This window comes from Onychomys torridus, chromosome 3, assembly GCF_903995425.1.
Source record: "Onychomys torridus chromosome 3, mOncTor1.1, whole genome shotgun sequence".
NCBI lineage: Eukaryota > Metazoa > Chordata > Mammalia > Rodentia > Cricetidae > Onychomys > Onychomys torridus.
Genome location: NC_050445.1, coordinates 80,380,389 through 80,405,170, shown reverse-complemented (window position 1 = coordinate 80,405,170; position 24,782 = coordinate 80,380,389). Strand labels below are relative to the sequence as shown.

Genomic DNA, 24,782 nt, shown 5'->3' with positions numbered 1-24,782 from the left:
GCAAAACCCAGTCCTGATAGTGATCAACAGACTACAGTTGCTTTTTCTTTTCTTTTTGAGCCAAGGTATCATGTAGCTCAGGCTGGCTTTAAACCTGCTGTGTAGCTGGGAATGATATTGAACTTGTGTTGGGATTGCAGGCATGCACTACCAGGAGAATCAGGGGTTTTTAGGAATGTATCATTGGGATTCAAACTCAGGACTTTATGCATGCTGGACTAGCAGTCTACCAACTGAATCATAGCCTCAATTCTGCAATTAAATGCTCATAAATATAGCCAACAATAACAATGTCATAACTGCTTATCTTTAAGTGTTTTAGTCTAAAGTAAGTGGGATGTAATGAGATCATTCAATGTTCTACTCAGGGAACATTGCATAAGAGGGGGAGGAAGGGATTGTAAGAGCCAGAGGTAGAGAAAGAGCAGGGTGGAACTGTTTCCTGAGCAAGGCAGGTCCGCTGCACTCATGAACTCACAGCAGCTGTGCTGCTTGCATAAGACCTGAGCAAGATCAAGTCAGTCAGCTTTATATCATTGAGGAGACGTTAGTTTTCTTTAGAAATGTGAAGCCCGGTATGTTGTGGAATATTAGTTTAAGATGTATTACATTAATTTATGCTGTGGAACATTTGGTTAGTGGTACAAAGATGTGTTGCATTCTTTTATGTTGCATTTGTTTAACTCTGTGAAGCTGTGTTGCTTTGCCTGTCTAAAACACCTGGTTGGTCTAATAAAAAGCTGAATGGCCAATAGCTAGGCAGGAGCAAGGATAGGTGGTGCTGGCAGGCAGAGAGGAGAAATCTAGTTAAGAGAGGAGTGAGAAAAGGAGAAGGAGAGGAGAACACCAGGGGCCAGCCACCCAGCCACACAACCAGCCACAGAGTAAGAAGGAAAGAAAGACATACAGAATAAAAAAAGATAAGAAGTCCAGAGGCAGAATGTAGTTAAAGAGAAACAGGTAATTTAAGTTAAGAAAAGCTGACTAGAAACAAGACAAGCTAAGGCCGGTCATTCATAAGTAAGAACAAGGGTCTGTGTATTTATTTGGGAGCTGGGTGGTGGGCCATCAAAGAGTTAAAAAAAAACAAAAACAAAAACAAAAAACTAGGCCGATAGGTTGGCTGTGTTCCAGTGGTTGGTCCCACAGCCATGTGTATATGAGCAGTGAAAACTGGATTCAATAGTGTATAAAGTGTGGGGGGGGAGCATGAAGTTATAGGGGTGAGTCTGGGAGAAATTAGTGGAAGGAATAGAAGGTGAATGTGATCGAAATGTGTAAGTGGTATTAATTCTTCCCCTCTTCTCCCCAGAGGCAACTCTTGTCCCAGTACCTTATCAGTCTTGCAGAGGCAGCCTCTCTTCTCCTCTTTCTTGACAGGGTCTCTCTATGTAGTTAGTTCTGACTGTCTGGAACTCACTACCTAGACCAGGCTGGCCTCAGACTCACAGAGAACTGCCTGCCTCAGCCTCCCCAGTGCTAGGATTAAAGGTATGCACAGCCATGCCCAGCTTTATCCTATTTATTTCTGATGTGCAGTTCATTTGTTTATTTTAGGTGACTCCAGAGTTGATGATAAAAGCATGCACATTTTACACTGGACGTTTAGTAAGGAACCATTTTGGGTAAGAATATATTTTCCCATATAATTTCTTTGTCTTTGCTTTTCTATCCCTGCTATTATCCACACAGAGGAAAGCTCACTGTTTGCCATCTGTGCTTCTCTTACAGTTGATGAGTTTATATTTAGTTAAAATACCTCCTTTTTGAAATTCAGCTTGTCTAAAATCCTTGGAATTGGATGTGCTTGGGAACTTAAATTCCTTTTTAAATTTAATCATTAAGGTGATTATCTGAGTAAGTTGAAGTTATAATAATGATGTTATCTCATGATGTGTTTATTTTATTGAAAAAGAAATATGACTGTCATACAGCATCTTAACTGCCAGGAATTCTTCAGGACATCAGTTTACAGGTTTTGTGTGTGTGTGTGTGTGTGTGTGTGTGTGTGCTGTGATTTTTAAGGGGTTAAAAGATGTCTCATTTCTTATTTCTCTTAATTTATTTACTACTATATTATCCTAGCCTCAAAGTATTATTTTGAAAATAATGTTTTTCTGTATCTTTTGCCTGCAGTGGTTGGAGGGAAGTTGCAATACCTCGTGCAAATCAGGAGGCTATCTTGGCTGAAAAAATGGACAGAGCAATAACACATTACAATTTTAGATGTCAAAAAGTATTTTTTTATCACTGGCTGTCTTATGTGATAACCTGTAGAGAAAGGCTTATAGGTAAACATCCACACTGTAGCACTTAGTTCTGGTGTTCAATTATGCAATGAATCAACAGACCGATAATTAAACCTAGAGAACATGTAACTTTTGTGTGTAGAGAATTGTCATTAAATGAACCAATTAAAAGTTCTTACTGTAAGGCTAGGTGTGGTGGCACATGCCTAACAGCACTCAGAACACTATGACAGAAGCAGGGACTTCTGGGCCAGCCTTGGCTACAGAGGGAGAACTTGTCATAACAAAACAGTAACAAAACCTAATGATTTTGTTAGATTCATTTTTAAATATTTTATTGCAATGTAAAGTACTCACAGTTAACATCAAATCATATGTACATACCTTTATATATACATACATATACATACTTGTATGTATGTATATATAAATAAGGAGCTACTGTTACCTTTTTTGTGTGGTACTGAACCTAGGGCCTTGTACATACCAAGCAAGCACTCCTCCATGGAGCTGGATCCACAGACCCCCTTTTCCTTTTCAATTTGAGACAAAGTCTTGCTAAGTTGCCTAGGTGGTCCTTGAACTTGCTATCCCCTACCTCTCTGGTAGCTGAGATCACAGGCCTGGACTAATAGGCTTAGCTACTTCAAGCTCTTATTCATAATACAGAGCTAGTTAGTTCTTGTTAGAGACCAGTTGACTACAGTCTGCATTCCTTATCCATATTTCCTTTAATGTCCATGTGGATAAGCTTAAAGAAAAGCAATTTTCTTGGAATGTGATGCATGAAAAACACATATGTGATCTTAGCAGGGTCAGAAGACTCCAGCCTTTTGGTTGCTGTTCTGGATACTAACCTGTGGCTGTACCAAACCAGAAAAATCAGTGATCTCACTCTTGCTCTTGTGACAAGGTCTTACTATGTAGCCTAGGATGGCCTTGAATTCAAGACAATCATCCTGCTTCAGCCCTGGTATTCTGAGATTACAGGTGTGAGTTACCACACCCAGCTGAAAATCATTTCCTTTTGAGCACTGTTGTCTGTCCCTGCCTCAAAGTGACTGTGAAGGTGTTTTTGTTTTTTTTGTTTTTGTTTTTTTGTTTTTTAAGATTTATTTGTTTATTATGTATACAATGTTCTGCCTGTATGTATGCCTGCATGCCAGAAGAGGGCACTAGATCTCATCTAGATGGTTGTGAGCCACCATATGGTTGCTGGGAATTGAACTCAGGACCCCTGGAAGAACAGCCCCAGTGCTCTTAACCTCTGAGCCATCTCTCCAGCCTGACTGTGAAGGTTTTAACATAAGCATAATGAAGGGTTAGGGACTGGTTAACTGGCTAGCGTGTCACAAGATTGTCATGTATGGAATGATGCTCTTCAAAATCTTGAATGAACTGCAAGCTCTTGAGAGAGTCAGGATGACCCGTACTCATTTCTTGTCTTTTCTGACCCTCTAGGTTCTCTTTGGCTCTCAGGACCTTCCTCCCATCTTCTGTGGCTTCTTGCTCTGTTACCCGGTGACTTTTCTTTTTCCCAAGCCTTTTCCTAAGTCTGCCCTTCCCTTCTCTTTAGCTCAGTCTCTTCTCTGCTTTCCCTTTCTCTCCACAGCTCCCATGAACACTCAGGTGGAACTACATGGTGCCAATGGTCCCCTTTCCTTTGTCCCCCTTTCTGCTGTCTTTTTCCTTAATCCCACCCCCCTTTTTTCTCTGGTTCACATCCTTCTGGCTTTGCCCTGTGTCATTATATGTTCTGTGTCATCTTATGCCTCCCTAACTCATAACACAAAATAGTCACATATTTATAAAGCGGATGTTATACTTATGCTGTCAAGATTTATATTCCTGTTTGTAATTTAAATCAAGTCACCAAAGTTACATCATCTTTTGGAGAGATGGCTCAGCCAGTTAAGAGCACTGACTGCTCTTCCAGAGGATGGAAGCTCAATTCCTACCACCCATATGGCAGCTCAAAACTGTCTATTATTCCATGGCCAGGGGATTTGATTTCCTTTTTTGATTTCCATGAGTACCAGACATGCACCTGGTTCACAGACATACATGCAGGCAAAACACACATACATTTAATATCCATGAAAATAGAAACCCCTAAATTACATAATCTCTCAAAAAGACTCAAGTTACATTTGTATGGTCACAGTTTGTGGACACTGTTCCTCTTTTTCTACCCTCAATTCAAGATATGTTCTATATAACTCTTGATTATGAAAAACTTAAAGTTTTGATTATTGTAAAAAATTCTAAATAATAAGCATAACCTGTGATTATCAAAGTAGTACCATTAGAATGAACTAATAGCTATACAGACTTCCAATATCTAAGTGTTTTATTATATTCTTATATCATGCAATGTCTTAAATGTCTAATAAATATTCTAATCTGGTTTAGAAGATATAGAATATAGTAATATCAATGGATATAAAAATGAGGTTTTGAAAAAAATATGCTATTTCCTCCCAGAATATACTTGTTACAATTTAAGTGATACAAACTGAAATTAACCTTAGCATTTACATGTACAGAAACATAATTTTGATAGATAACAACTCAAGTAAGAAGTATTTAACTGAAAATGAATAGAAGAAATTACTGTCTTACAGAAACCATCCATTTGTGTTTCAGTCTGAAAGCATTGATGTTTGTAAGCTAATTTGTCCTTGAAAAGACATTTTATTAGGTGGACAGACCTGGCTTTGCCATTCTGTCAGGAGCTGAACTTAGTCTTGGCGCTGAGCTCTGCCAATAACTGAGATGGCTTCAGTGCAAAGAAGAATCAGAGCCTGGGGAGTTAATGAGAACACGGCAGATGTGGCATCGTGAATGCACATGCAGTTCTCAGTCAATGACAACCGCCCAGTGGGAAAGCTGGTCATTAGCTAACCTAGCTGAGTTCTGCCTTCTCAAAGAGCTTCAATTTTAGGATAAAACTGTGATGTTCAGTGAGACTCCAGGTAGATGCTCAATGATATTCAGTGAGGTTGACAGGTAGAACCAAACAACAGAGACTTTCTACTTTCACCTGTGATGCTGGTAACTGCTTGCTGCCATGTTTTGTTCTGTTTGCACAACATTCAAATGAAAAAATAACATTGCCAACGTTTAAATATCAGAAGTATTCACTACAATTCAGATACCTATTTTCAGTTGAAATTGAAAACCCAAACCAAAGATAAAGAGAAAACACTGAACCTTAACTTCTGAGAGAAAATAGGGGAGCCTGCAGCCAGGTGGTACAGCCAGTGCAGCCAGGTACAGCTAGTGCATCCAGGAATAGCCAGTGCAGCCAGCGCAGTCAGTGTGCAGCCAGTGTGCAGCCAGTGCACAGCCAGTGCACAGCCAGTGTGCAACCAGTGCAGCCAGTGCACAGCCAGCACAGCCTGGTGCAGTTGAGGAGCCTTCCTGCTCCCCAGTCTGTTTGCTTTTCCTGGTTCCTGTGTTTGAGTTATGGACCTCTGATTAACATGTATCAGGCAATCTACTTAATTCTAGAACACATAATTCAAAGACATTGGATCTCAATACTGTGTGGTGATAATGATTCTTATGAAATGCTTAGAAGTTCGAGTTTTGTAAAAGATAAATTTGTTTTTTAAAAAAGAGATATATATATTTCTATCATATCTAATCTCTAAGGGCAAAGGGAATATTCAAGGTTTAAAAAAGTTCAAGCATTATCTAATGCTATCAATAGTAATTAATTTTAGTGTGATTAAAATGAAGCATAAACTGTCAGATATATTAGTTTATAGTAGTTTTAAAAGCAGCTTTTACTACATGCAATAACCTAGTACATTTCTTGCAGTTTCACTGTTACGGTTGCGACAGATGTTCTGTGTCCAAAGGCAAAAAATTATCCTAGCAAAATGGAAGGAGAAAGCCAAACGCAAGAGTAAGATGAGAGAAGATGAGTTGGTATGATATTAGATACTATTTGTGTAAGAGAAGGAAATATTTTAATATTTTGCTTAAAGATATTGACGAAGACACGAAAAGTTCTGTGTAATCAATTGAGATGTTAGATGTCTAATTTACAAGAGTCCCTGATATGAATAAAATACAGAATCATAAGGACTCAGTAAATTTGTTCCTTTTCTTTTTTAACTTTTTTTTTTCGAGACAGGGCTTTTCTGTGTAGTTTTGGTGCTGGTCCTGGATCTCTCTGTGTAGACCAGGCTGGACTTGAACTCACAGAGATCCAACTGGCTCTGCCTCCCTAGTGCTGGGATTAAAGGTGTGAGACACCACCACCTGGCCTGTTCCTTTTCTAAATAAGATTAAATTGCTTTTCTTTTCCAATATTTAATGTCACAGTTTCAATAGTAAATGTTTTCTTTAAATTACTAATGTTTAAAAATTACTGATTAAATTAGTAATTATTAATTACTAATACTTGAAGAATTATTTGTAACTAGGACATCCACCCATAATTTAAGCAATTAAAATGGAGGACCTGAGGAAACACCTGCAAACTTAAAACTACCTTCTTTTGCTTACATTATTTCCCTATTTTACTGCCTCAATTTAGAATGTTAGAGTTCATAGATACAGAGCTATGCTTGAGATTTTTGTAGTTACATTGTTTAGTAGGCAATTTGTGAATAGTCTTTAAAATGCAAAGTTGAGATAAGTAGGAAAGAGAAAAAGAAGTTGAAATTAAACCCTTGCCCTCCAAGGGCAGGGTCAACAATCCCACTCATGCGCAGTCTGTTAAGCTGTTGGAGGTCAGTCCCACATGTGCAGGCAGAGTGTGTGTGAAGCTTGGTAAACACTAGAGTCTGCCGTGCACAAAGCATAGTTCTTACTTTCTAGATGTGTACAACTTATAGACATTGAATTGGCTTTTTTGCATGCTGTCCTCTATTCTTTCCCCTATTGTGGAAACCATTTCATAATTGCAAGTTAGATATCTTTGCTTTGGGTACCACTGGGCATTTCTGCTCATGCCATGCTTGCAACCACTTTGTGCACTAAGCTAATGTTATGATCACTGCCCTTTGCTGATGACTGATGGTCTAACAGTGAGATAGTCAACTCCAACAACCTGAGAAAAGTTGGGGTCCTGTTGAGCCAGATGTTCAGCATACTCTGATTGATAAAGTGTGGATTAGCAATATTCTATTATCCTTTATAAATTGTAGTTAGATGAGTGCTTAGGAATTCATTCCCCACTAGCAGTACAATTTCTTGGCCAACAGTTATTCTGCAATCAGTGAGTAAAGATAACAGGTATGTACTGGTAACCAAGACAGGTATACCTGTGCATGTTGGCTTTCCAATTTGTACCCTTCCTGAGGTTGTATGTTAAAACCTCATACTACAATTTTGTGTGCAAAATCCTCATTGGTCCATGGAAGTACTTTCTCATTACAGTTTTCAGGAAATGTGGCACATTAAATTGGGACTTGCTGTGGTGATAAACCAGACAAGTTTCTGAAACTTTTCCTTGACTCCTCTCTCAGTCATCTCCTTGCTAACACTTTTCTTCCATGTCCTTAAACTCTAGTGGATTCCATTGCTGGAAACTCCACTTTGTGGCCCACAACTCTTTCATCTCTAAAAGAGGAGGTGACACCAGGTCTTTCAGGGGGTGGCCTGTGCCAGTATTTATGACAGCTAATGGAAAAGGTCTGTAAAAGCTGAGGTGGTCCAGAAAATGTTGTGTTCCCTTAGAAAATCATCACTTAGGTCATAATGATAATCAACAATGTGTAGCTGGTGCTGTATTAGGCCAAGTATGTGTTTCCTGCGGATCATTGCATTTGAATTTTTAATATATAAGTTCTTTTCATTGCAGATTTTAAAACACGAACTTCAGTTGAGAAAATGGAAGTTGAAATCCAAAGTAACTGAGGAAAAACTCCTTAGCCCTGAGCGAAGTTCCTCTGACATTGCTGTTCCAGCTGCGCCTGTAGAATTTGACATCTCAGCACTACCAGAACGAGCAATAATGCAGGTGTGTAGGACTCTGTTAAATATGGTAAGGCCTTGCAGTTTGTGTATGGCTTGGAGTTAGGGTAAGTATGTTTTGCCTGTAATTTCCTCCTTTATAAGTTACCTGCTCACTCCTCTCTTTCTATTGGAATTCACACTTGTTTGTTATAGTTCTTTGTATAGTTTGGCAGCATTAACCCTTTATCTAGAATATATTTGAGTATTTCCCTCCACCACACTTAACATTATCTCTTTTGCCTCTAGGATATTGTTTGTTTGTTTTTGTTTTTTGAGACAGGATTTCTCTGTGTAGCTTTGTGCCTTTCTTGCAACTCACTCAGTAGCCCAGGCTGGCCTCGAACTCTGCCTGGCTGCTTCCCGAGTGCTGGGATTAAAGGCATGTGCCACCACCGCCCAGCTTTTTTTTTTTTTTTTGGTTGCCTCTAGGGTATTTTGATGTCAAGAAATTTAAAGCTTTAAGGTAATAAAGTTTATCACTCTCACTCTAGTATTTCTCTTTATGCCACATCAGTAAACCACTCTCAGTGGTTTGTCTGAGTGATACCATACTGTTGACACATACAGACCTTTTTTTTTCTGTGACTTTTTTCTATCTTTGTTAATACTTCCTTGTTTATCAGGGATTATGTTATACATTTTAAGACCTTCAAATAATTTCATGCTTCTTTGCACATACTGTAAGAGCCTATGACAGCATGCTTTTGTTCTCCCTTTTATGGTTTTAGTTACTGTTGAAGTAGGTCTGGGTCTATGTATTCATAGCTCTACTATTTTAAAATTATATTTGCTTTAAACATTATCACTCTCCAGCACATTTCATTTGTGATAATCTAGGACTTACAGAAAAGTTTCAGGTACAAAGAATTGTTTTTCCTGAAGAACTGTAGCTAGGGCATTCTCTTACAGTTAGCCATCCAGATTGCCAGACTTTTGGTTTTCCAATAACGTTCTAGCCTAAGAGACCAGTCCAGATTGCATGTTGTAGTTGGTTTCTATGTCTCCTTGATTTCCTTTAGTCTAGAACAATTCCACAGTCTTTAATTTTGTGTCCCTTGAAAGGAAAATTAGGCAAGTTTTATTATAGATCATCTCTCAAATTTGGCTTGTTTTACATTTCCTCATGAGTTAATGCATGCTATGTTTTTTTCATTAGAATACATAGACATGATTGTCTTGTGTTATTTTCTTTTCAACCTCTCTGTAGCAAAGGGTTTAGTTAGGTGGCTGTGGCCTCCAACTTCCCTGGGCTCCACAATAGATCCCTCCATCGACTTGCTGTATATTGCTCTTATTGTATTTAGTTATGTCCTTGTATCTCTTGTCTCTCCAGGACCTTTATCCTGAAGGGGTGTTGGATTTTGTCAAAGGCCTTTTCAGCATCTAATGAGATGATCATGTGTTGTTGTTTTTTTTCAGTTTTTTTGTATGGTAGATTACATTGACAGATTTTTGTATGTTGAACCATCCCTGCATCCCTGGGATGAAGCCCGTTTGATCATGGTGGATGCTTTTTTGATGTGTTCTTGGATTTGGTGAGCCAGTATTTTATTGAGTATTTTTGCATCAGTGTTCATAAGGGAGACTGGTCTGTAATTCTCTCTCTCCTTTTTTTTTTTTTTTTTTTTTTTTTGTTAAGTCTTTGTGTGGTTTGTGTATCTGTGACTGTGGCTTCATAGAAAGAATTTGGCAATGTTCCTTCTGTTTCTATTGTGTAGAATAATTTGAGGAGTATTGGTATTAGCTCTTCTTTGAAAATCTGGTAGAATTCTGCATTAAAACCATCTGGTCCTGGAGTTGTTGTTGTTTTTTTTTGTTTTTTTTTGTTTTTTTTTTTTTGTGTGTGTGTGTGTGTGTGTGTGTGTGTGTGTGTGTGTGTGTGTGTTTGTTTTTTGTGGTTTTGGTTGGGAGACTTTTAATGGCTGCTTCTATTTTCTTAGGGGTTACAGGTCTATTTAATTTGTCTATCTGTTCTTGATTTAACTTTGGTATGTGGTGCCTATCCAGAAAATTGTCCATTTCTTTTAGATTTTCCAATTTTGTGGAGTACACGGTTTTAAGTATGACCTAATGATACTCTGGATTTTTCGGAGTCTGTTGTTATGTCCCCCTTTCCATTTTTGATTTTGTTAATTTGGATATTCTCTCTCTGCCTTTTAGTTAATTTGGATAAGGGTTGGTCTGTCTTGTTGATTTTCTTGAAGAACCAACTCTTTGTTTCATTGATTCTTTGTATTGTTCTATTTGTTTCTATTTTATTGAGTTCAGCCCTCAGTTTGATTATTTCTTGCTGTATGCTCCTCTTGGGTGTATCTGCTTCTTTTTGTTCCAGGGCTTTCAGGTGTGTTCTTAAGTTGCTCGTATATGAGCTCTCCAAATTTTTCATGAAAGCATCAGTGCTGTGAACTTTCCGCCTAGCACCACTTTCATTGTGTCCCATAGTTTGGGTATGTTGAACATTCATTTTCATTGAATTCTAGCAGCCTTTAGTTTCTTCCATGGACCCAGTGGTAACTTAGTAGAGTTCAATTTCCATGAGTTTTTAAGCTTTCTGTTGTTTCTGTTGTTGAAATCCAGCTTTAATCCATAATGATCTGATAAGATACAGGGGGTTATTTTAAATTTTTTGTATCTGTTGAGACTTTGTGGCCAAGTATATGGTCAATTTTGGGGAAGGTTCCATGCAGTACTGAGAAGAAGGTTTGTTCTTTTGTGTTTGGGTGGAATGTTCTATAGATATGTTAGGTTCATTTGAGTCATAACATGTTAGTTCTGTTATTTCTCTGTTTATCTTCTGTCTGGATAACCTGTCCATTGGTGAGAGTGGGGTGTTAAACTCTTCCACTATTAATGTGTGAGGTTTTATGTATAACTTAAGCTTTTGTAATGTTTCATTTACAATTGTGGGTGCCCTTACATGTGGGGCATAGATGTTAAGAATTGAGACATCATCTTAACGGATTTTTCCTGTGATTAATATAAAATATCCTTCTCTTATATACTTTCAGTCAAACTGCTAGGTAAACTCAAAACTGATGGGAAGGTTTGTTATGATACTACATGTGTAGGTGGGTAGAGCCAAGGTGCCCCATGGTGGTTGAGCAACAGAGATGCCATGCAGACAGCCCTCAGTGAAGAGTTTTATTTGGTGTGGGGGGGAGAGAGGAGGGGGAAGAGAAAGAGGGAAAGAGAGAGAGAGAGAGAAGGGCAAGGGGTTCACAAGGAGCACACCTCATGAGAGGAAAGCAGAAGAGAAGAGAGAAATGGTGGTGTTTTCCCTTAAGAATAGGCTTTTAAGTCGGTGCATAGGGTGGTACTAAAGGGTGGTATCAGAATATTAACAGGGTTAGCAAAGACCGCTTCCCATGAAAATACACACAACACAGAGAAAAGCCTTATGTTGATGAATCTGGAGTTTGAATAATGTTTCTAAGTAATGCATTTGTTTGATTAGCTAACAATATAAAATTTACCTTATGACTTTAAGTAGCTGTGACTTTTTGTTAGTAGAAGATGCAAAGCACATGGACTTGCAAAAACAGTTTATAAAGCACTTCAGCTGTTACAGCATGGCTGACTCATCTCACTTGGGAAAAAGTCCCCTAAAACCTGGATACCTATTAAAGCATCACCAGACTGGGGAAGAAACAGATAGTTCAGGCTTATTGAGTTAAATTACTTGGAATTGTAAAATCGAAGAGTATGCTCAATGACTTCTCAAATCCATGTTTTGATAACCCCATGGGTCAGTCTGACCTTAACTAACCAAGTAGAAAGTGATTGAAAGTTTCATGGCTCTGTACTGAGTGAACTTCAGACTAGAGTTTCCAAACTGTGCTGCTCTATCAAGGAACTATGTGTTTGTTGGCTTGATTTGTGGTATGGATGAAAGAGCTGGAGATACAAAGCACTTCAGAATTGCTTTTAGGAATTGTGTGTTTTGGTAAGAGGTGCCTACCCCAGACTTTGTTTTCATTGCTTCAGTGATGCTAGCAAGTTTACACTTGATTTTAGCCCAAAGTTTTCATGAGTTTTACAGCTCCGTTAATTTTTACCAGGAACCATGCTTTCAAAAGTGATGTATCATCTGAGAGAAGAAAAGCTACACCACAGAGGGGGGCAGCTGGCTGGAAATTGAAAGGATGTGTTCTGTAGTTGGGTGGCTGACTGTGTAGTTGGCCCTGTGATTCTGGGCTGCTTATCCTTTTATTTCTAGGTTGTCTTATAGTGGTGGATGTACAGGACGATACCCTCTGAATTTGTTCTTGTAAGACCAGTCAGCATTTAGAAAGTGTTGGAACAATACCCGGCATACAGTAAACAAACTGCTGAATTGAACTAATTGCTGAATTGAAGCCATCAGGTGGAAAGTTAGGAAGACTGTATTCCAAACACAGCTCTGCTGGTTCTCTAAACTCACTGACTCCTCAGTCTGAAGATTGAGAATTTCTAGCAAAAAGAGAATACACTTGTATTTTCCACTGTAAAATGAGAGTAGGCTGCATGGTGTCTGTATGTGCCTATAAACCCAAGATGGAAACATGAAACACACAAGAGGAAAATACTGGGAGGAAATTCAGAAAAAAGGCGTGGACGGGGATTCATGTGTGTGTTCACTCTTGCCTCAAGTGCTACTGTGCCACACTGATAAGATAGCTTAGGTGGGCCTTTTTCCATGTGTCAGCTTCCATGGCTCCATCAGAGAGGTTTTTCCTGGCTATGATGACTAAAGTTATCTGTGTTGTGGAGGCCTGGTATTCTTGGAAATAGTTACTGAATGAAAAAAAAGAAATAAAAGAAGGACAGGACTGCTTCTAAGGGGTTGAGGTGAAGGTTTATTAGGAGGGAGAGCACAGCCAGAGGCAAATATCTGGGAGAGTCCAGAGTGCGTGTGGTCAGACTTGAGCCAGGCCATGTGAGGAGATGGGGGAGGGAAAGCAAGAGAGGAGCCGAGGAACAAAAGACTGGCTGAGAGGGCGAGAGGCAGAAGGGCCTAAAGGACATGTAGCCAAACTGACTGGATTATATAGGGAAGAACACATTGGGAAGGGCCACCCAGCCCCTGAGCTGGGGAAGTAAGGCAGAAGGTGGGGTATGCCAGGTAAGAAAACCCTTTAACAGGTAGGGCCTGAGGGGTATCTGGAGAACCTGGGGCCAGTGTAAACTTTGATATGTTAATAAGCACCTTAGTTAGCCTTTGTTCAAGGTTTGAGACCTAACAGTTATCATTATGAACAGTTTCTAATTCTTTTAAATATCCTTGTTTCTTGTCTTTTTCTCCTGTCAAATCATATGTTCTTTGGATTCCAGTGTCACATTTACAAAAAATTCTTTTAACTTTCTTTTTATTTATTCTTTGTGTTTTTCTTTTTTTTATTAAGAATATTTTTCCATTCATTTTAGACATCAATCAAAGATCCCCTTCTTCCCTCCTTTCATCTCCCCAGCCTCTCCCTCCCAACCCACTCCCCACTACTCCCCACAAGAAGGCAAGGCCTCCCATGGGGAGGCACATTCAGTAGAGGCAAGTCTAAGCCCCTCCCCCTGCCTCAAGGCTGCACGAGGTGTCCCATCATAGATAGTGGGCTCCAAAAAGCCAGCTCATGCACCAGGGATGGATTCAGATCCTACTGCCAGGGGGCCCCCTAAGTAAATCAAGCTACACAACTGTCTCATTATGCAGAGGGCCTACTCCAGTCCCATGCAGGCTCCATGGCCTTTGGTCTAACTTTCATGAGTCCCCACTAGTTTGGTTTGGTTGTCTTTGCAGGTTTCCCCATTATGATCTTGATGCACTTGCTCATAGAATCCCTCTTCTCTCTCCATGGCTTGACTCCTGCCTGGTGCCTGGTTGTAGATCTCTGCAACTGCTTCCATCAGTCACTTCAGAAAGGCTTTGTGATGACAGGGTATTCACTGGTCTGATCACTGGAGTAAGCTAGTTCAGTTCAGGTACCCTCTCCACTATTTCTAGTAGTCCAAGCTGGGGTCATCCTTAGGGATTCCTGGCAACTTCTCTAGCACCAGGTTTCTCTCTATCCCCATGATGTCTCCCTCTATCATGGTATCTCTTTCATGCTTTTCCCCTCCATCCCTGTTCCAGCCTGACCATCCCTTTCCCTTATGTTCTCATTCCCATCCCTTACCTTCCATTGCCCACCCCTCATCTCCAGTTTACTTATGGAGATCTCATCTGTTTCTGCTTCCCAGGGTGATCCACACATCCCTCTTTGGGTCTTCTTTGTTAGCTAGCTTTTCTGGAGTTGTGGGTTGTAGTCTGGTTATACTTAGCTTTACATCTAGTATCCACTTATGAGTGAGTACATACCATGTTTGTCTTTCTGAGTCTGGGTTACCTTACTCGGGATGATATTTTCTAGTTCCATCCATTTGCCTGTAAATTTCATGATGTCATTGTTTTTCTCTGCTGAGTAGTACTCCATTGTGTATATGTACTACATTTTCTTAATCCATTCTTCAGTTGAGTGGCATCTAGGTTGTTTCCAGGTTCTGGCTATTACAAACAATGCTGCTATAAGCATGTGTCCTTGTGGTATGATAGAGCATTCCTTGGATATATGCCCAAAAGTGGGTTTTGAGGAAGAATGATTCCCAATTTTCTGAGAAACCGCCATACTGATTTCCAAAGTGGCTGTGTAAGTTTGCACTCACACCAAAAGTGGAGAAGTGTTCCCCTTGCTATACATCCTCTCCAGCATTAGCTGTCTTCAGTGTTTCAGATCTTAGCCATTCTGACAGCTGTAAGATGATATCTCAGAGTGCTTTTGATTTGCATTTCCATGATGACTAAGGATGTTGAGCCATTCATTAAATATCTTTCAGTCATTTGAGATTCTTCTGTTGAGAATTCTCTGTTTAGATCTGTATTCCATTTTTAACTGGATTGTTTGTTATTTTGATGTCTAGTTTCTTGAGTTCTTTATATATTTTGGAGATCAGCCCTCTGTTAGATGTGGGGTTGGTGAAGATCTTTTCCCATTCTGTAGGCTGCTGTTTTGTCTTATTTACCATGTCCTTTGCCTTATAGAAGCATCTCAGTTTCAGCAGGTCCCATTTAATTGTTGCTCTCAGTATCTGTGCTATAGGTATTATATTTAGAAAGTAGTCTTCTGTGCCAATGCATTCAAGACTACTTCCTACTTTCTCTTTTATCAGCTTCAGTGTAACTGCTTTTATATTGAGGTCTTTGATCCACTTGGACTTGAATTTTGTGCATGGTGATAGATATGGAACTATTTGCAATCTTCTACATGTTGATGTCCAGTTATGCCAGCACTATTTGTTGAAGATGCTTTCTTTTTTCCATTGTACTATTTTGGTTTCTTTGTCAAAAATCAGGTGTTCATAGGTGTGTGGGTTAATGTCAGGGTCTTCAATTAGATTCCATTGGTCCACATGTTGGTTTTTATGCAAATACAAAGTTGTTTTTGTTGCTGTAGCTCTACAGTAGAACTTGAGGTCAGAGATGTTGATGCCTCCAGAGGTGGCTTTATTGTACAAGATTCTTTTAGCTATCCTAGGTTTTCTGTTTTTCCAAATGAAGTTGAGTATTGTTCTTTCCAGGTCTGTGAAGAATTGTATTGGGATTTTGATGGGGATTTCATTGAATCTGTAGATTGCTTTTGGTAAGATTGCCATTTTTACTATGTTAATCCTTCCTATCCATGAGCATGGGAGATCTTTCCATTTTCTGATATCTTCTTCAATTTCTTTCTTGAGAGACTTAAAATTCTTGTCATACAGGTCTTTCACTTGTTTAGTTAGAGTTACCCCAAGGTGTTTTATATTATTTGTGGCTATTGTAAAGGATGATGTTTCTCTAATTTCTTTCTCAGCCTGTTTATCATTTGTATATAGGAGGACTACTGATATTTTTTTTTGAGTTAATCTTGTATCCTCCCACATTACTGAAGGTGTTTATCAGTTGTAGGAGTTCCCTGGTAGAATTTTTTTTTGGTCTCTTATGTATACTATCATATTATCTGCAAATAGTGAAAGTTTGACTTCTTCCTTTCCAGTTTGTATCCCCTTGATCTCCTTTTGTTGTCTTATTGCTCTAGCTAGAACTTCAAGTACTATATTGAATAAATATGGGGGAAACAGACAGCCTTGAATTGTTCCTGATTCTGTTCCTGTTGGCTTTGAGTTTCTCTGCATTTAATTTGATGTTGGCTATTGGCTTGCTGTAAACTGCCTTTATTATGTTTAGGTATGTTCCTTGTATTCTTGATCTCTCCAAGACCTTTATCATGAAGGGGTGTTGGATTTTGTCAAAGCATTTTGAGCCTAATGAGATCATGTGGGTTATTGTTGTTGTTTTTTTTTTCTTTCTTTTTTCTTTTTTTTTGTCTTTCAGTTTGTTTATATGGTATATTACATTGACAGACTTTCATTTGTTGAACCATCCTTGCATCTCTGGGATGAAGCCTACTTGATCATGGTTTTTTTTTTATGTGTTCTTGGATTTGGTTTGCCAATATTTTATTGAGTATTTTTGCATCAATGTTCATGAGGGAGATTGGTCTGTAATTCTCTTTCTTTGTTGCATTTTTGTGTGGTTTGGGTATCAGAGTAACTGTAGCCTCATAAAAGGAGCTTGGTAACGTTCCTTCTGTTTCTGTTGTGTGGAACAATTTGAAGAGTATTGGTATTAGCTCTTCTTTAAAAATCTGGTAGAATTTCTATGTTGAAACCATCTGGCCCTGGGCTTTTTTTGGTTGGGACATTTTGAATGACTATTTCTATTTCCTTAGGGGTTATTGGTCTATTTAAATTGTTTATCTGGTCTTGATTTAACTTTGGTATGTGGTACCTATCCAGAAAATTGTCCATTTCTTTTAAATTTTCCAATTTTGTCGAGCACAGGTTTTTGAAGTATGACCTGATGATTCTTTGGATTTCCTCATTGTCTGTTGTTATGTCTCCCTTTTCATTTCTGATTTTGTTAATTTGGATTCTCTCTCTCTCTCTCTCTCTCTCTCTCTCTCTCTCTCTCTGCCTTTTGGTTAGTTTGGATAAGGGCTTGTCTATCTTGTTGATTTTTCTCAAAGAACCAACTCTTTGTTTCATTGATTCTTTGTATTGTTCTCTTTGTTTCTATTTTATTGATTTCAGCTCTCAATTTGATTATTTCCTGTCATCTATTCCTCCTGGGTGACTTTGCTTCTTTTTGTTCTAAAGCTTTTAGATGTGCTGTTAAGTCACTAGTGTGAGGTTTCTCCAATTTCTTTATGTGGGCATTTTGTAATAAAAATTTTCATTTTAGTGCTGCTTTCATAGTGTCCCATAAGTTTGAGTATGTTGTATATTCATTTTCATTGAATTCTAGGAAGTCTTTAATTTCTTTTTTTATTTCTTCCTTGACTCATTGGTGATTCACTTGAGCATCATTCAGTTTCCATGGGATTTTAGGCTTTCTGTAATTTTTGTTCCTGTTGAAATCTAACTTTAAGCCATGGTGGTCTGATAGAATACAGAAGGTTATTCCAATTTTTTTGGTATCTGTTGAGATTTGCTTTGTGACTGAGTATGTGTTCAATGTTAGAGAGGTTCCATGCAGTGCTGAGAATAAGGTATATTCTTTTTTTGTTAGGGTGGAATGTTCTTTAGATATCTATTAACTCCATTTGAGTCATAACATCTGTTAGGTCCCTTATTTCTCTGTTAAGTTTCAATTTGGCAGATCTGTCCAGTGGTGAGAGTGGGGTGTTCAAGTCTCCCACTATTAATGTGTGGGTTTTGATGTGTGATTTAAGCTTTAGTAATGTTTCTTTTACATATGTGGGTGCCCTTGTTTTGGGGGCATGAATGTTCAGAATTGAAATTTCGTCTTGGTAGATCTGTGATGAGTATTGTAATGTCCTTCTTGATATCTTTTGATTGATTTTAGTTTGAAGTCTATTTGGTTAGATATTAGGGTAGCAATGACAGCTTGCTTAAGTCCATTTGATTGGAAATATTTTTCCCAGCCTTTTGCTTGAGCTAGTATCTGTGTTTGAAGATGAGGTATGTTTCTTGTGTGCGGCAGAAGGATGGATCCTGATTTTATATCCATTCTGTTATCCTCTGTCTTTTTATAGATGAATTGAGTCCATTGATGTTAAGGGATATTAATGACTAGTGATTGTTAATTCCTGTTATCTTTTCGTAGTAGTGTGTATATTTCCCTTCTTTGGGATTTACTGCTGTGGGTTTATCTATTTCCTGTGTTTTTGTGGGTGTATCTGACTTCCTTAGGTTGGGATTTTCCTTCTAGTGTTTTCTGTAGGTCTGGATTTGTGGATAAGTATTGTTTAAATCTGGTTTTGTATTGGAATGTCTTATTCACTCCATCTATGGTGATTGAAAGTTTTGTTGAGTATATTAGTCTAGGCTGGCATCCATGATCTCTTAGTGTCTGCATTACATCCAGGACCTTCTAGCTTTCAAAGTCTCCATTGAGAAGAAATCAGGTATTATTCTGATGGGTCTGCCTTTATAAGTCACTTGGCCTTTTTCCTTTGCTGCTCTTAATATTCTTCTTTATTATGTATGTTTAGTGGTTTAATTATTATGTGGCAAGGGTACTTTCCTTGGGGGTATAGTCTATTTGGTATTCTATAAGCTTCTTGTATCTTCATAGGTATTTCCTTCTTTAAGTTGGAAAAGATTTTTTCCATGATTTTGTTGAATATATTTTCTGTGCCTTTGAATTGATATTCTTCTCCTTCTTCTATACCCATTATTCTTAGATTTGGCCTTTTCATGGTGTCCATGATTTCCTGGACATTTCATGTTATGACTTTTTTGGTTTTGGTGTTTTCTTTGACTGATGAATCTATTTCCTCTATTGTATCCTATACACCAGAGATTCTCTCTTTTATCTCTTGTATTCTGTTGGTTATGCTTGCATCTGTGTTTCCTGTTCATTTCCTCAGATTTTTCTATTTCTAGTATTCCCTTTGTTTGTGTCTTCTTCATCATTTCTATTTCACTTTTCAGGTCTTGAACTGTTTCCTTCACATGTGTAATAGCTTTTCCATGGTTTTAATTGGCTTTATTTAAGGGATTTATTGATTTCTTCCAATTTTTTTTGTCTTGTCCTCAATTTCTTTATGGAAAAATTTCATTTCCTCTTTAAAGACCTCTAGCATCTTCATGAAGTTATTTTTAAGATAGCTTTCTTCTGCTTCTTCTACATTGTGATGTTCAGGTCTTGTTGTTGTAGAAAGGCTATGTTCTAGAGATGCCATATTGCTCTTTATGTTGTTGTATGTATTTTTGCACTGGCATCTCCCCATCTCTTTCTCCAATAGGTGCAAGAGGTGCCTGTGTCTGAGCGAGCTGCTATTGGTCCAATCTGTGCTTGCTATGTCTGTGTCTCAGGGGCCCCCTCTGGGTCCAATCTTAGCTCTTGGTCTAATTGCAGCAGCCAGATTCTGTGTCTCAGGGAGTTGCTGTTGGTCCAATCCAAGCTAGCCAATTCTGTGGCTTGTACTTATCAGTTCTCTTGGTCCAGTCAGAGCTGACAGATTCTGTGTCTCAGGAAGCCACTGGTGTTACAGGGGGATGGGCGTTGGAGTAGGGCATGGGTCTTGTAGGTTGCTGGGTCTGATGGGGGGTTTTGGTGAGGGATCCTGATCACAGGAGTCTTCCCTGCTAGCTGACAACTGGGGTAAAGATGGGTGGGGTTTCCTGGGGATTGATTGTGTCCTAGGGCCTAGGTCCTAGAAGCAGAACTCTTTGGGTTGGAGAAAAGTCACTCACCTCTTGGTCCAAATAAAGCTGGTGGATTTCATGTCTCAGGAAGCCTCTGAGGTTGCAGGGGGATGGGTATTGGGGTAGGGCATGGGTCTTGTAGATTGCTGGGTCTGATGGAGGGTTTTGGTGGGGTAGCCTGCCTGCAGGAGTCTTCCCTGATGGCTGGCAACTGGGGTAGAGATCTTCTTTGTGTTTTTTACATCATGCATCTTGACCCCAACTCCTCTCCCAACAAACTATAATAAAATTGAAAAGAGAATAAGAATTGAAAACATTTCTTAAAAGGAAAAAAAAAATCTCATCATGGAAGCTGCAGTGAGTCATCCAGCAAATCCCTTTGTTCACATATCTTTACTTCCAAGTGTTCATTGCAGAGTCATTGGTCTGGTTCAAGGCCCCTGGTTTCTGCTACACTGTTGATACTGGGCCCTCATTGGGACTCCTCTTGTTTATCCTGCTATTGCCCTGTGTCATGGAGCTCCTGCAGCTTTGGGTCCACAGGGCCAGTCCCTTCATGTGCTCCAGCAGATCACAAATGGGGTGGATGTTGGGGTGGGCCAACTGATAAACCTGGTTCTGGCCCTGGGTAGTTGGTCAGCCTGCTAGCTCTCCCTTGTCCTCACCTCTGAATGGGCTCTCCAGCGCTGCCCAGCTAGTTCACCCTATGTAGCAATGAGCAAGGGGTGGGGCTGGTTCTCCTGCTTTCATGCTCTCAGGGTCGGCTCTCCCACACCTATACTATCAGGGCCAGCTCTACTGTGTTGCCTAGGCAAGGTGAGGGGCTACTCTCTCGAGTGCTGTAGCTGATAAGGGTCAGGTCCTCATTTGTCATAGGCATCGAGGGATGAAGGGTAAGGAGGGCAGATCTCCCCCGCCCACACCTCCACGTGACAGACAGTAGTGGGGCCAGTTCTCCCACTCTCACACTTTTGGTGCTGGCTCAGCTGCACCCTGAAAACAGGGTCAGCTCTATGGTGCTGCCCATGTGAGGTGTAGGGCCTGCTTTCTTGAGTACTGCAGCTGGTAAAGGGGAGGGTCTGCTCCCTCACCTGCTGTGGATGGCTGGGAGAGGGCATCTTTCCTTTGTCCTCACCACTGCAGACAAGGGGGGTGGTACCAGCTATCCCACTCTCATGCCCTTAGGGATGGGTCACTTGAGCTCCCTATTCCCCACCTCTCCAACCTGCCAACAGGGTCAGCTCTACTGTGCTACAGCAGGTGAGGGGCAGGACCAGTTCTGCCTAGTATTGCAGCCAGCGAGGAGCTGGGCCAACTCCACGTCCTTTTTCTCTTGTCTTTTGGTGCTCTCAGGAGCTACAGACATCAACACAGACCTCCTCTGCAATAGCAGCAGGGCTATAAACCCAGACATGAGCAATGCAGCAGCCCAAGCCCAAACATCAACAAGGCCCTGGGTAGCAATCAAGCCACCCACCTCAGCCCACTCCTCACTGCTTTCACGTTTTCAGACAGGCCTCTGTCCACAGGACATGAACCATACTGTCTCTCTCCCATATCACACCATACATTCACTCACCATAAAGAGCCCAACTGCCTAGTGTTGAAAGCAAGCCTGTGTATTCTTCTTGGCATTTTTTTTAACTTATTGCTTCTTTACTTCTAAGACCTAGGAGACTGTCACAGCAATGAAGATTTGATCATTTACTTGTAACTATATAAGGATGTACAAGTATATAGGGCTTTCTTTTGGATGCTGAGGAAAAACAGCAGATTAGGGAAATAACAGCTTTGCTCTTGTGCATTTATATTTTGAGATGAATCAAATAGCAAACATATCAACAAGCACACAAAAACATGCCATTGAGAATTAATTTTTTGTATGTGTGTATGTTGTGTATGTATGTGTATATGCTTGTTCACCCATGTGTCAGTGCATATATATATTGTGTTTTGTGTGTACATGTGTATGTGGACCTATATGTGTGCTGGTGTGTGTGCATGGGGGGGGGGGCTCAAGTTGACATTGGGTGTCTTCCTTGATCATTATTTATTGAGACAGGGTCCCATGCCAAACCTGGAGCTAGTGATTTTGGCCAGTCCACCTGGATAGTTTCACCATGTAGAGGGCAAGTGGATGAAGTCTGGAGGCAGGGCATTTCTGTAGGAACCAGTGGGAAGGTGGTGCCAGTGGGCATGCCAAGGAAGGACTTGGGTATGAAACAAAGTGTGGAGAGAATCCCAGACCAGATGGAGCAGAAGGGTGAGTGAGGCACTCAGTGGCCAGTGGAGCATGGCCTGCCCAGGAAGGAAGGCAGGCCTCAGGAACAGCTTCTCTACTGACCTTACAGGCATGACTCACCCCCAGTGCCTGACTCACTTCCTGAAGCCTCACTTTGTCACTTTCTTTCCACACCACACAGTGTTACATTTAAGTGGCTGATGGAATGCTTTAGCAGTTTACCGTCTGTTTTAGTTGCCTTGTAATCTGTACTGAAGCAATTTATCAATTAACTCCCAAGTCCATGCTTTATGTTCAGAAGATTATTGTTTGATTGTACTGTAGTTGAATTGCCAACACCACTTGCCACACCTTCCCTGGCCCATCAGCTTCAGTTTGTTTCTATGAATTTTGCCTTCAGTGCTATAAATGTGTTCAACTGACTCTTTTCCTAAAAAAACATTTCTCAGGCTTTTATGTTGTCAAACTTCTTGACACCACCTCCCACCTGCACACAGACTCACTCAAAGACTGCTTTGAGCAGTCTCTATCTGGGTGTTCCAGTGGCACAAATCATTGTTTCTGAAATGGAATACATCATTTCCTTTGTCCTGTATCCTGTCCAGTGTTCTCTTTCAATCATCTTGTTTGTAGAGAGTGGCACCCTTGTCTACTCAGCTGACTCAGCAAGTATTTGGAAATGATCTTTGGCTTCTGCTCTGTGTTCCTTGTTACATTTTCTTTTCTTTTTAATCTCACTTTCTTTTTTTCCTCTTCATTGCCTCTTACTCATTGGTATTACTGAGACTCTTACATTGGTCTTTCAACATCTACCTTTTTCATTTGCGCACCAGAATTCTTCAAATTTGTTCCCATTACTTCCCTGGTTAAGAGTGTTTTCAGGCACCAACAAGATGATGGCTCCATGGGTAAAGGCACTTGCCTCTCAGTCTGACTGGCTGAGTTCGATCTCAGAGGACCCACAGAAGTAGAGGACTTACTCCTACAAGTTGTCCTGTGATCACCATACATGTACCCCTCTAAAAGAAATAGATGAAACAGTAAAAGAGTGTCTTCCACTCTCCTTGTAGGAGGCTGGTCCTTTTTTAGCCCCTGACTGCCTCTGAGATCCACTCACATTGCTTCCCCACTAGAACCCTGGGCTGTCATCCTGCTGTGTCCCTCAGTTACCCAAGTAGAAGATATATTCTCTGGCTGAATGGCTTTGCCCACCATGACTTCTCTGTGTAGGACTCCCCTTCTGCCCCTTCCTCATTAGCCTTGGTCCTGCTCAGACCCAGCTTGGATATGATTTCTTCCAGATGGGGTCTTCCTTTGATCTGTTTTCTTCCTCATTTTGTGTGCCCCAGAGTCAGGAGGTAATTCTTGGTGTCTGTACTGCTGGGCTTGAATACAGAGTTTTAGTTGCTTTGAGTGCACAATGGTTAGATGCTCATTGCCTATTTATTCATCTTTGATTATGCTATTTTCCTGAAATGTCCTTTTTTATTTGTTTTGCCATGAAAATGTCTAGTTCTATTCTCTGGAAATTTCTTCTCTTCTTCATGATATTTCATGCTCCCAACCCCAGCATACTTGAGCTGTCTGACTGTCCCCAGATGTTGACCGTGGCCCTTTCCTCTATATTCTCATTAGGTCATAGTAGTCACAGTGTCTGGGAAGTGGAAGGCTGAGTCAGGAGATGCCAGCCCGCCGTCCAGGGAGCAGCATGTAATGGCACACAGGTAAAGCCACGGAACATGTGGCAACATATAGATTAACAGAAATGGGCTGAGTTTAAATTTAAGAGCTAGTCAGTGGAAAGCCTGAGCTAATGGCTGAGAAGTTTTAATTAATATAAGCCTCTGTGTGTTCACTTGGGTCTGAGCAGCTGCAGACTGGGTGGGACACAGAAAAACTTCAGTTAAGATAGTGAGGCTTTTTCAATACTTATAATGATGATATTGATCTCTAACTCCACAAGCACTTTGGAATTTTAAGTATTTAAATCTCCTAGGATGGGAGGTTTGAGATACATCTGATGTACAGCAATATTTGATAACTAAACTGGTTCGGGGAATAGAGGAATATAATTTTGGAATCACTGAATTTTAAATCACAATGAAGAATTAAGTTAGAAAGTCCCAGAAATAGCTGAAAATTTATAAAGTTGCAGAATTATACATAAAAGACATATTTAGAGTTACATGTCCAATCTCTCTGCCAGGATAGTATCTTTACAGATATTCTTTTTTGTTTTGTTTTGTTTTGTTTTGGTTTTTTTTTGAGACAGGGTTTCTCTGTGTAGCTTTGTGTCTTTCCTGGAACTCTCTTTGGAGGCCAGGCTGGCCTCGAACTCATAGAGATCCCCCTGCCTTTGCCTCCTGAGTGCTGGGATTAAAGGTGTATGCCACCATCACCCAGACAGATATTCTTTAAGTTTTAGAGAGCAATATAGAGCTCTTTTCATCTGAGTCTGGAACCAAGTGTGAAGTAGAAAGCCGGAAAATGGGCAGATCCAGTTGATACAAGATGGTGGCACAGGCCCAGTGACCAAGACTGGGACTTTATTCTTACATTCACAAATCAGGAAAATGTCACCCTTTGGTCACTGCACAGCT

The 24,782-nt window shown here is 40.0% G+C and overlaps 1 protein-coding gene across 2 annotated transcripts in view; it reads left to right on the top strand.

The window, feature by feature from the left end:
- The window catches only part of Fbxl13 (F-box and leucine rich repeat protein 13), a 211,753-nt gene that overhangs the window by 56,870 nt on the left and 130,101 nt on the right, over nucleotides 1-24,782 (top strand). For both annotated transcript variants that reach the window (XM_036180894.1, XM_036180895.1), the window contains 4 exons: nucleotides 1,558-1,625; nucleotides 2,137-2,291; nucleotides 6,076-6,185; nucleotides 8,068-8,226. In XM_036180894.1, the coding sequence (XP_036036787.1) occupies nucleotides 1,558-1,625; nucleotides 2,137-2,291; nucleotides 6,076-6,185; nucleotides 8,068-8,226 (492 nt within the window). The remainder of the gene's footprint in view (nucleotides 1-1,557; nucleotides 1,626-2,136; nucleotides 2,292-6,075; nucleotides 6,186-8,067; nucleotides 8,227-24,782) is intronic.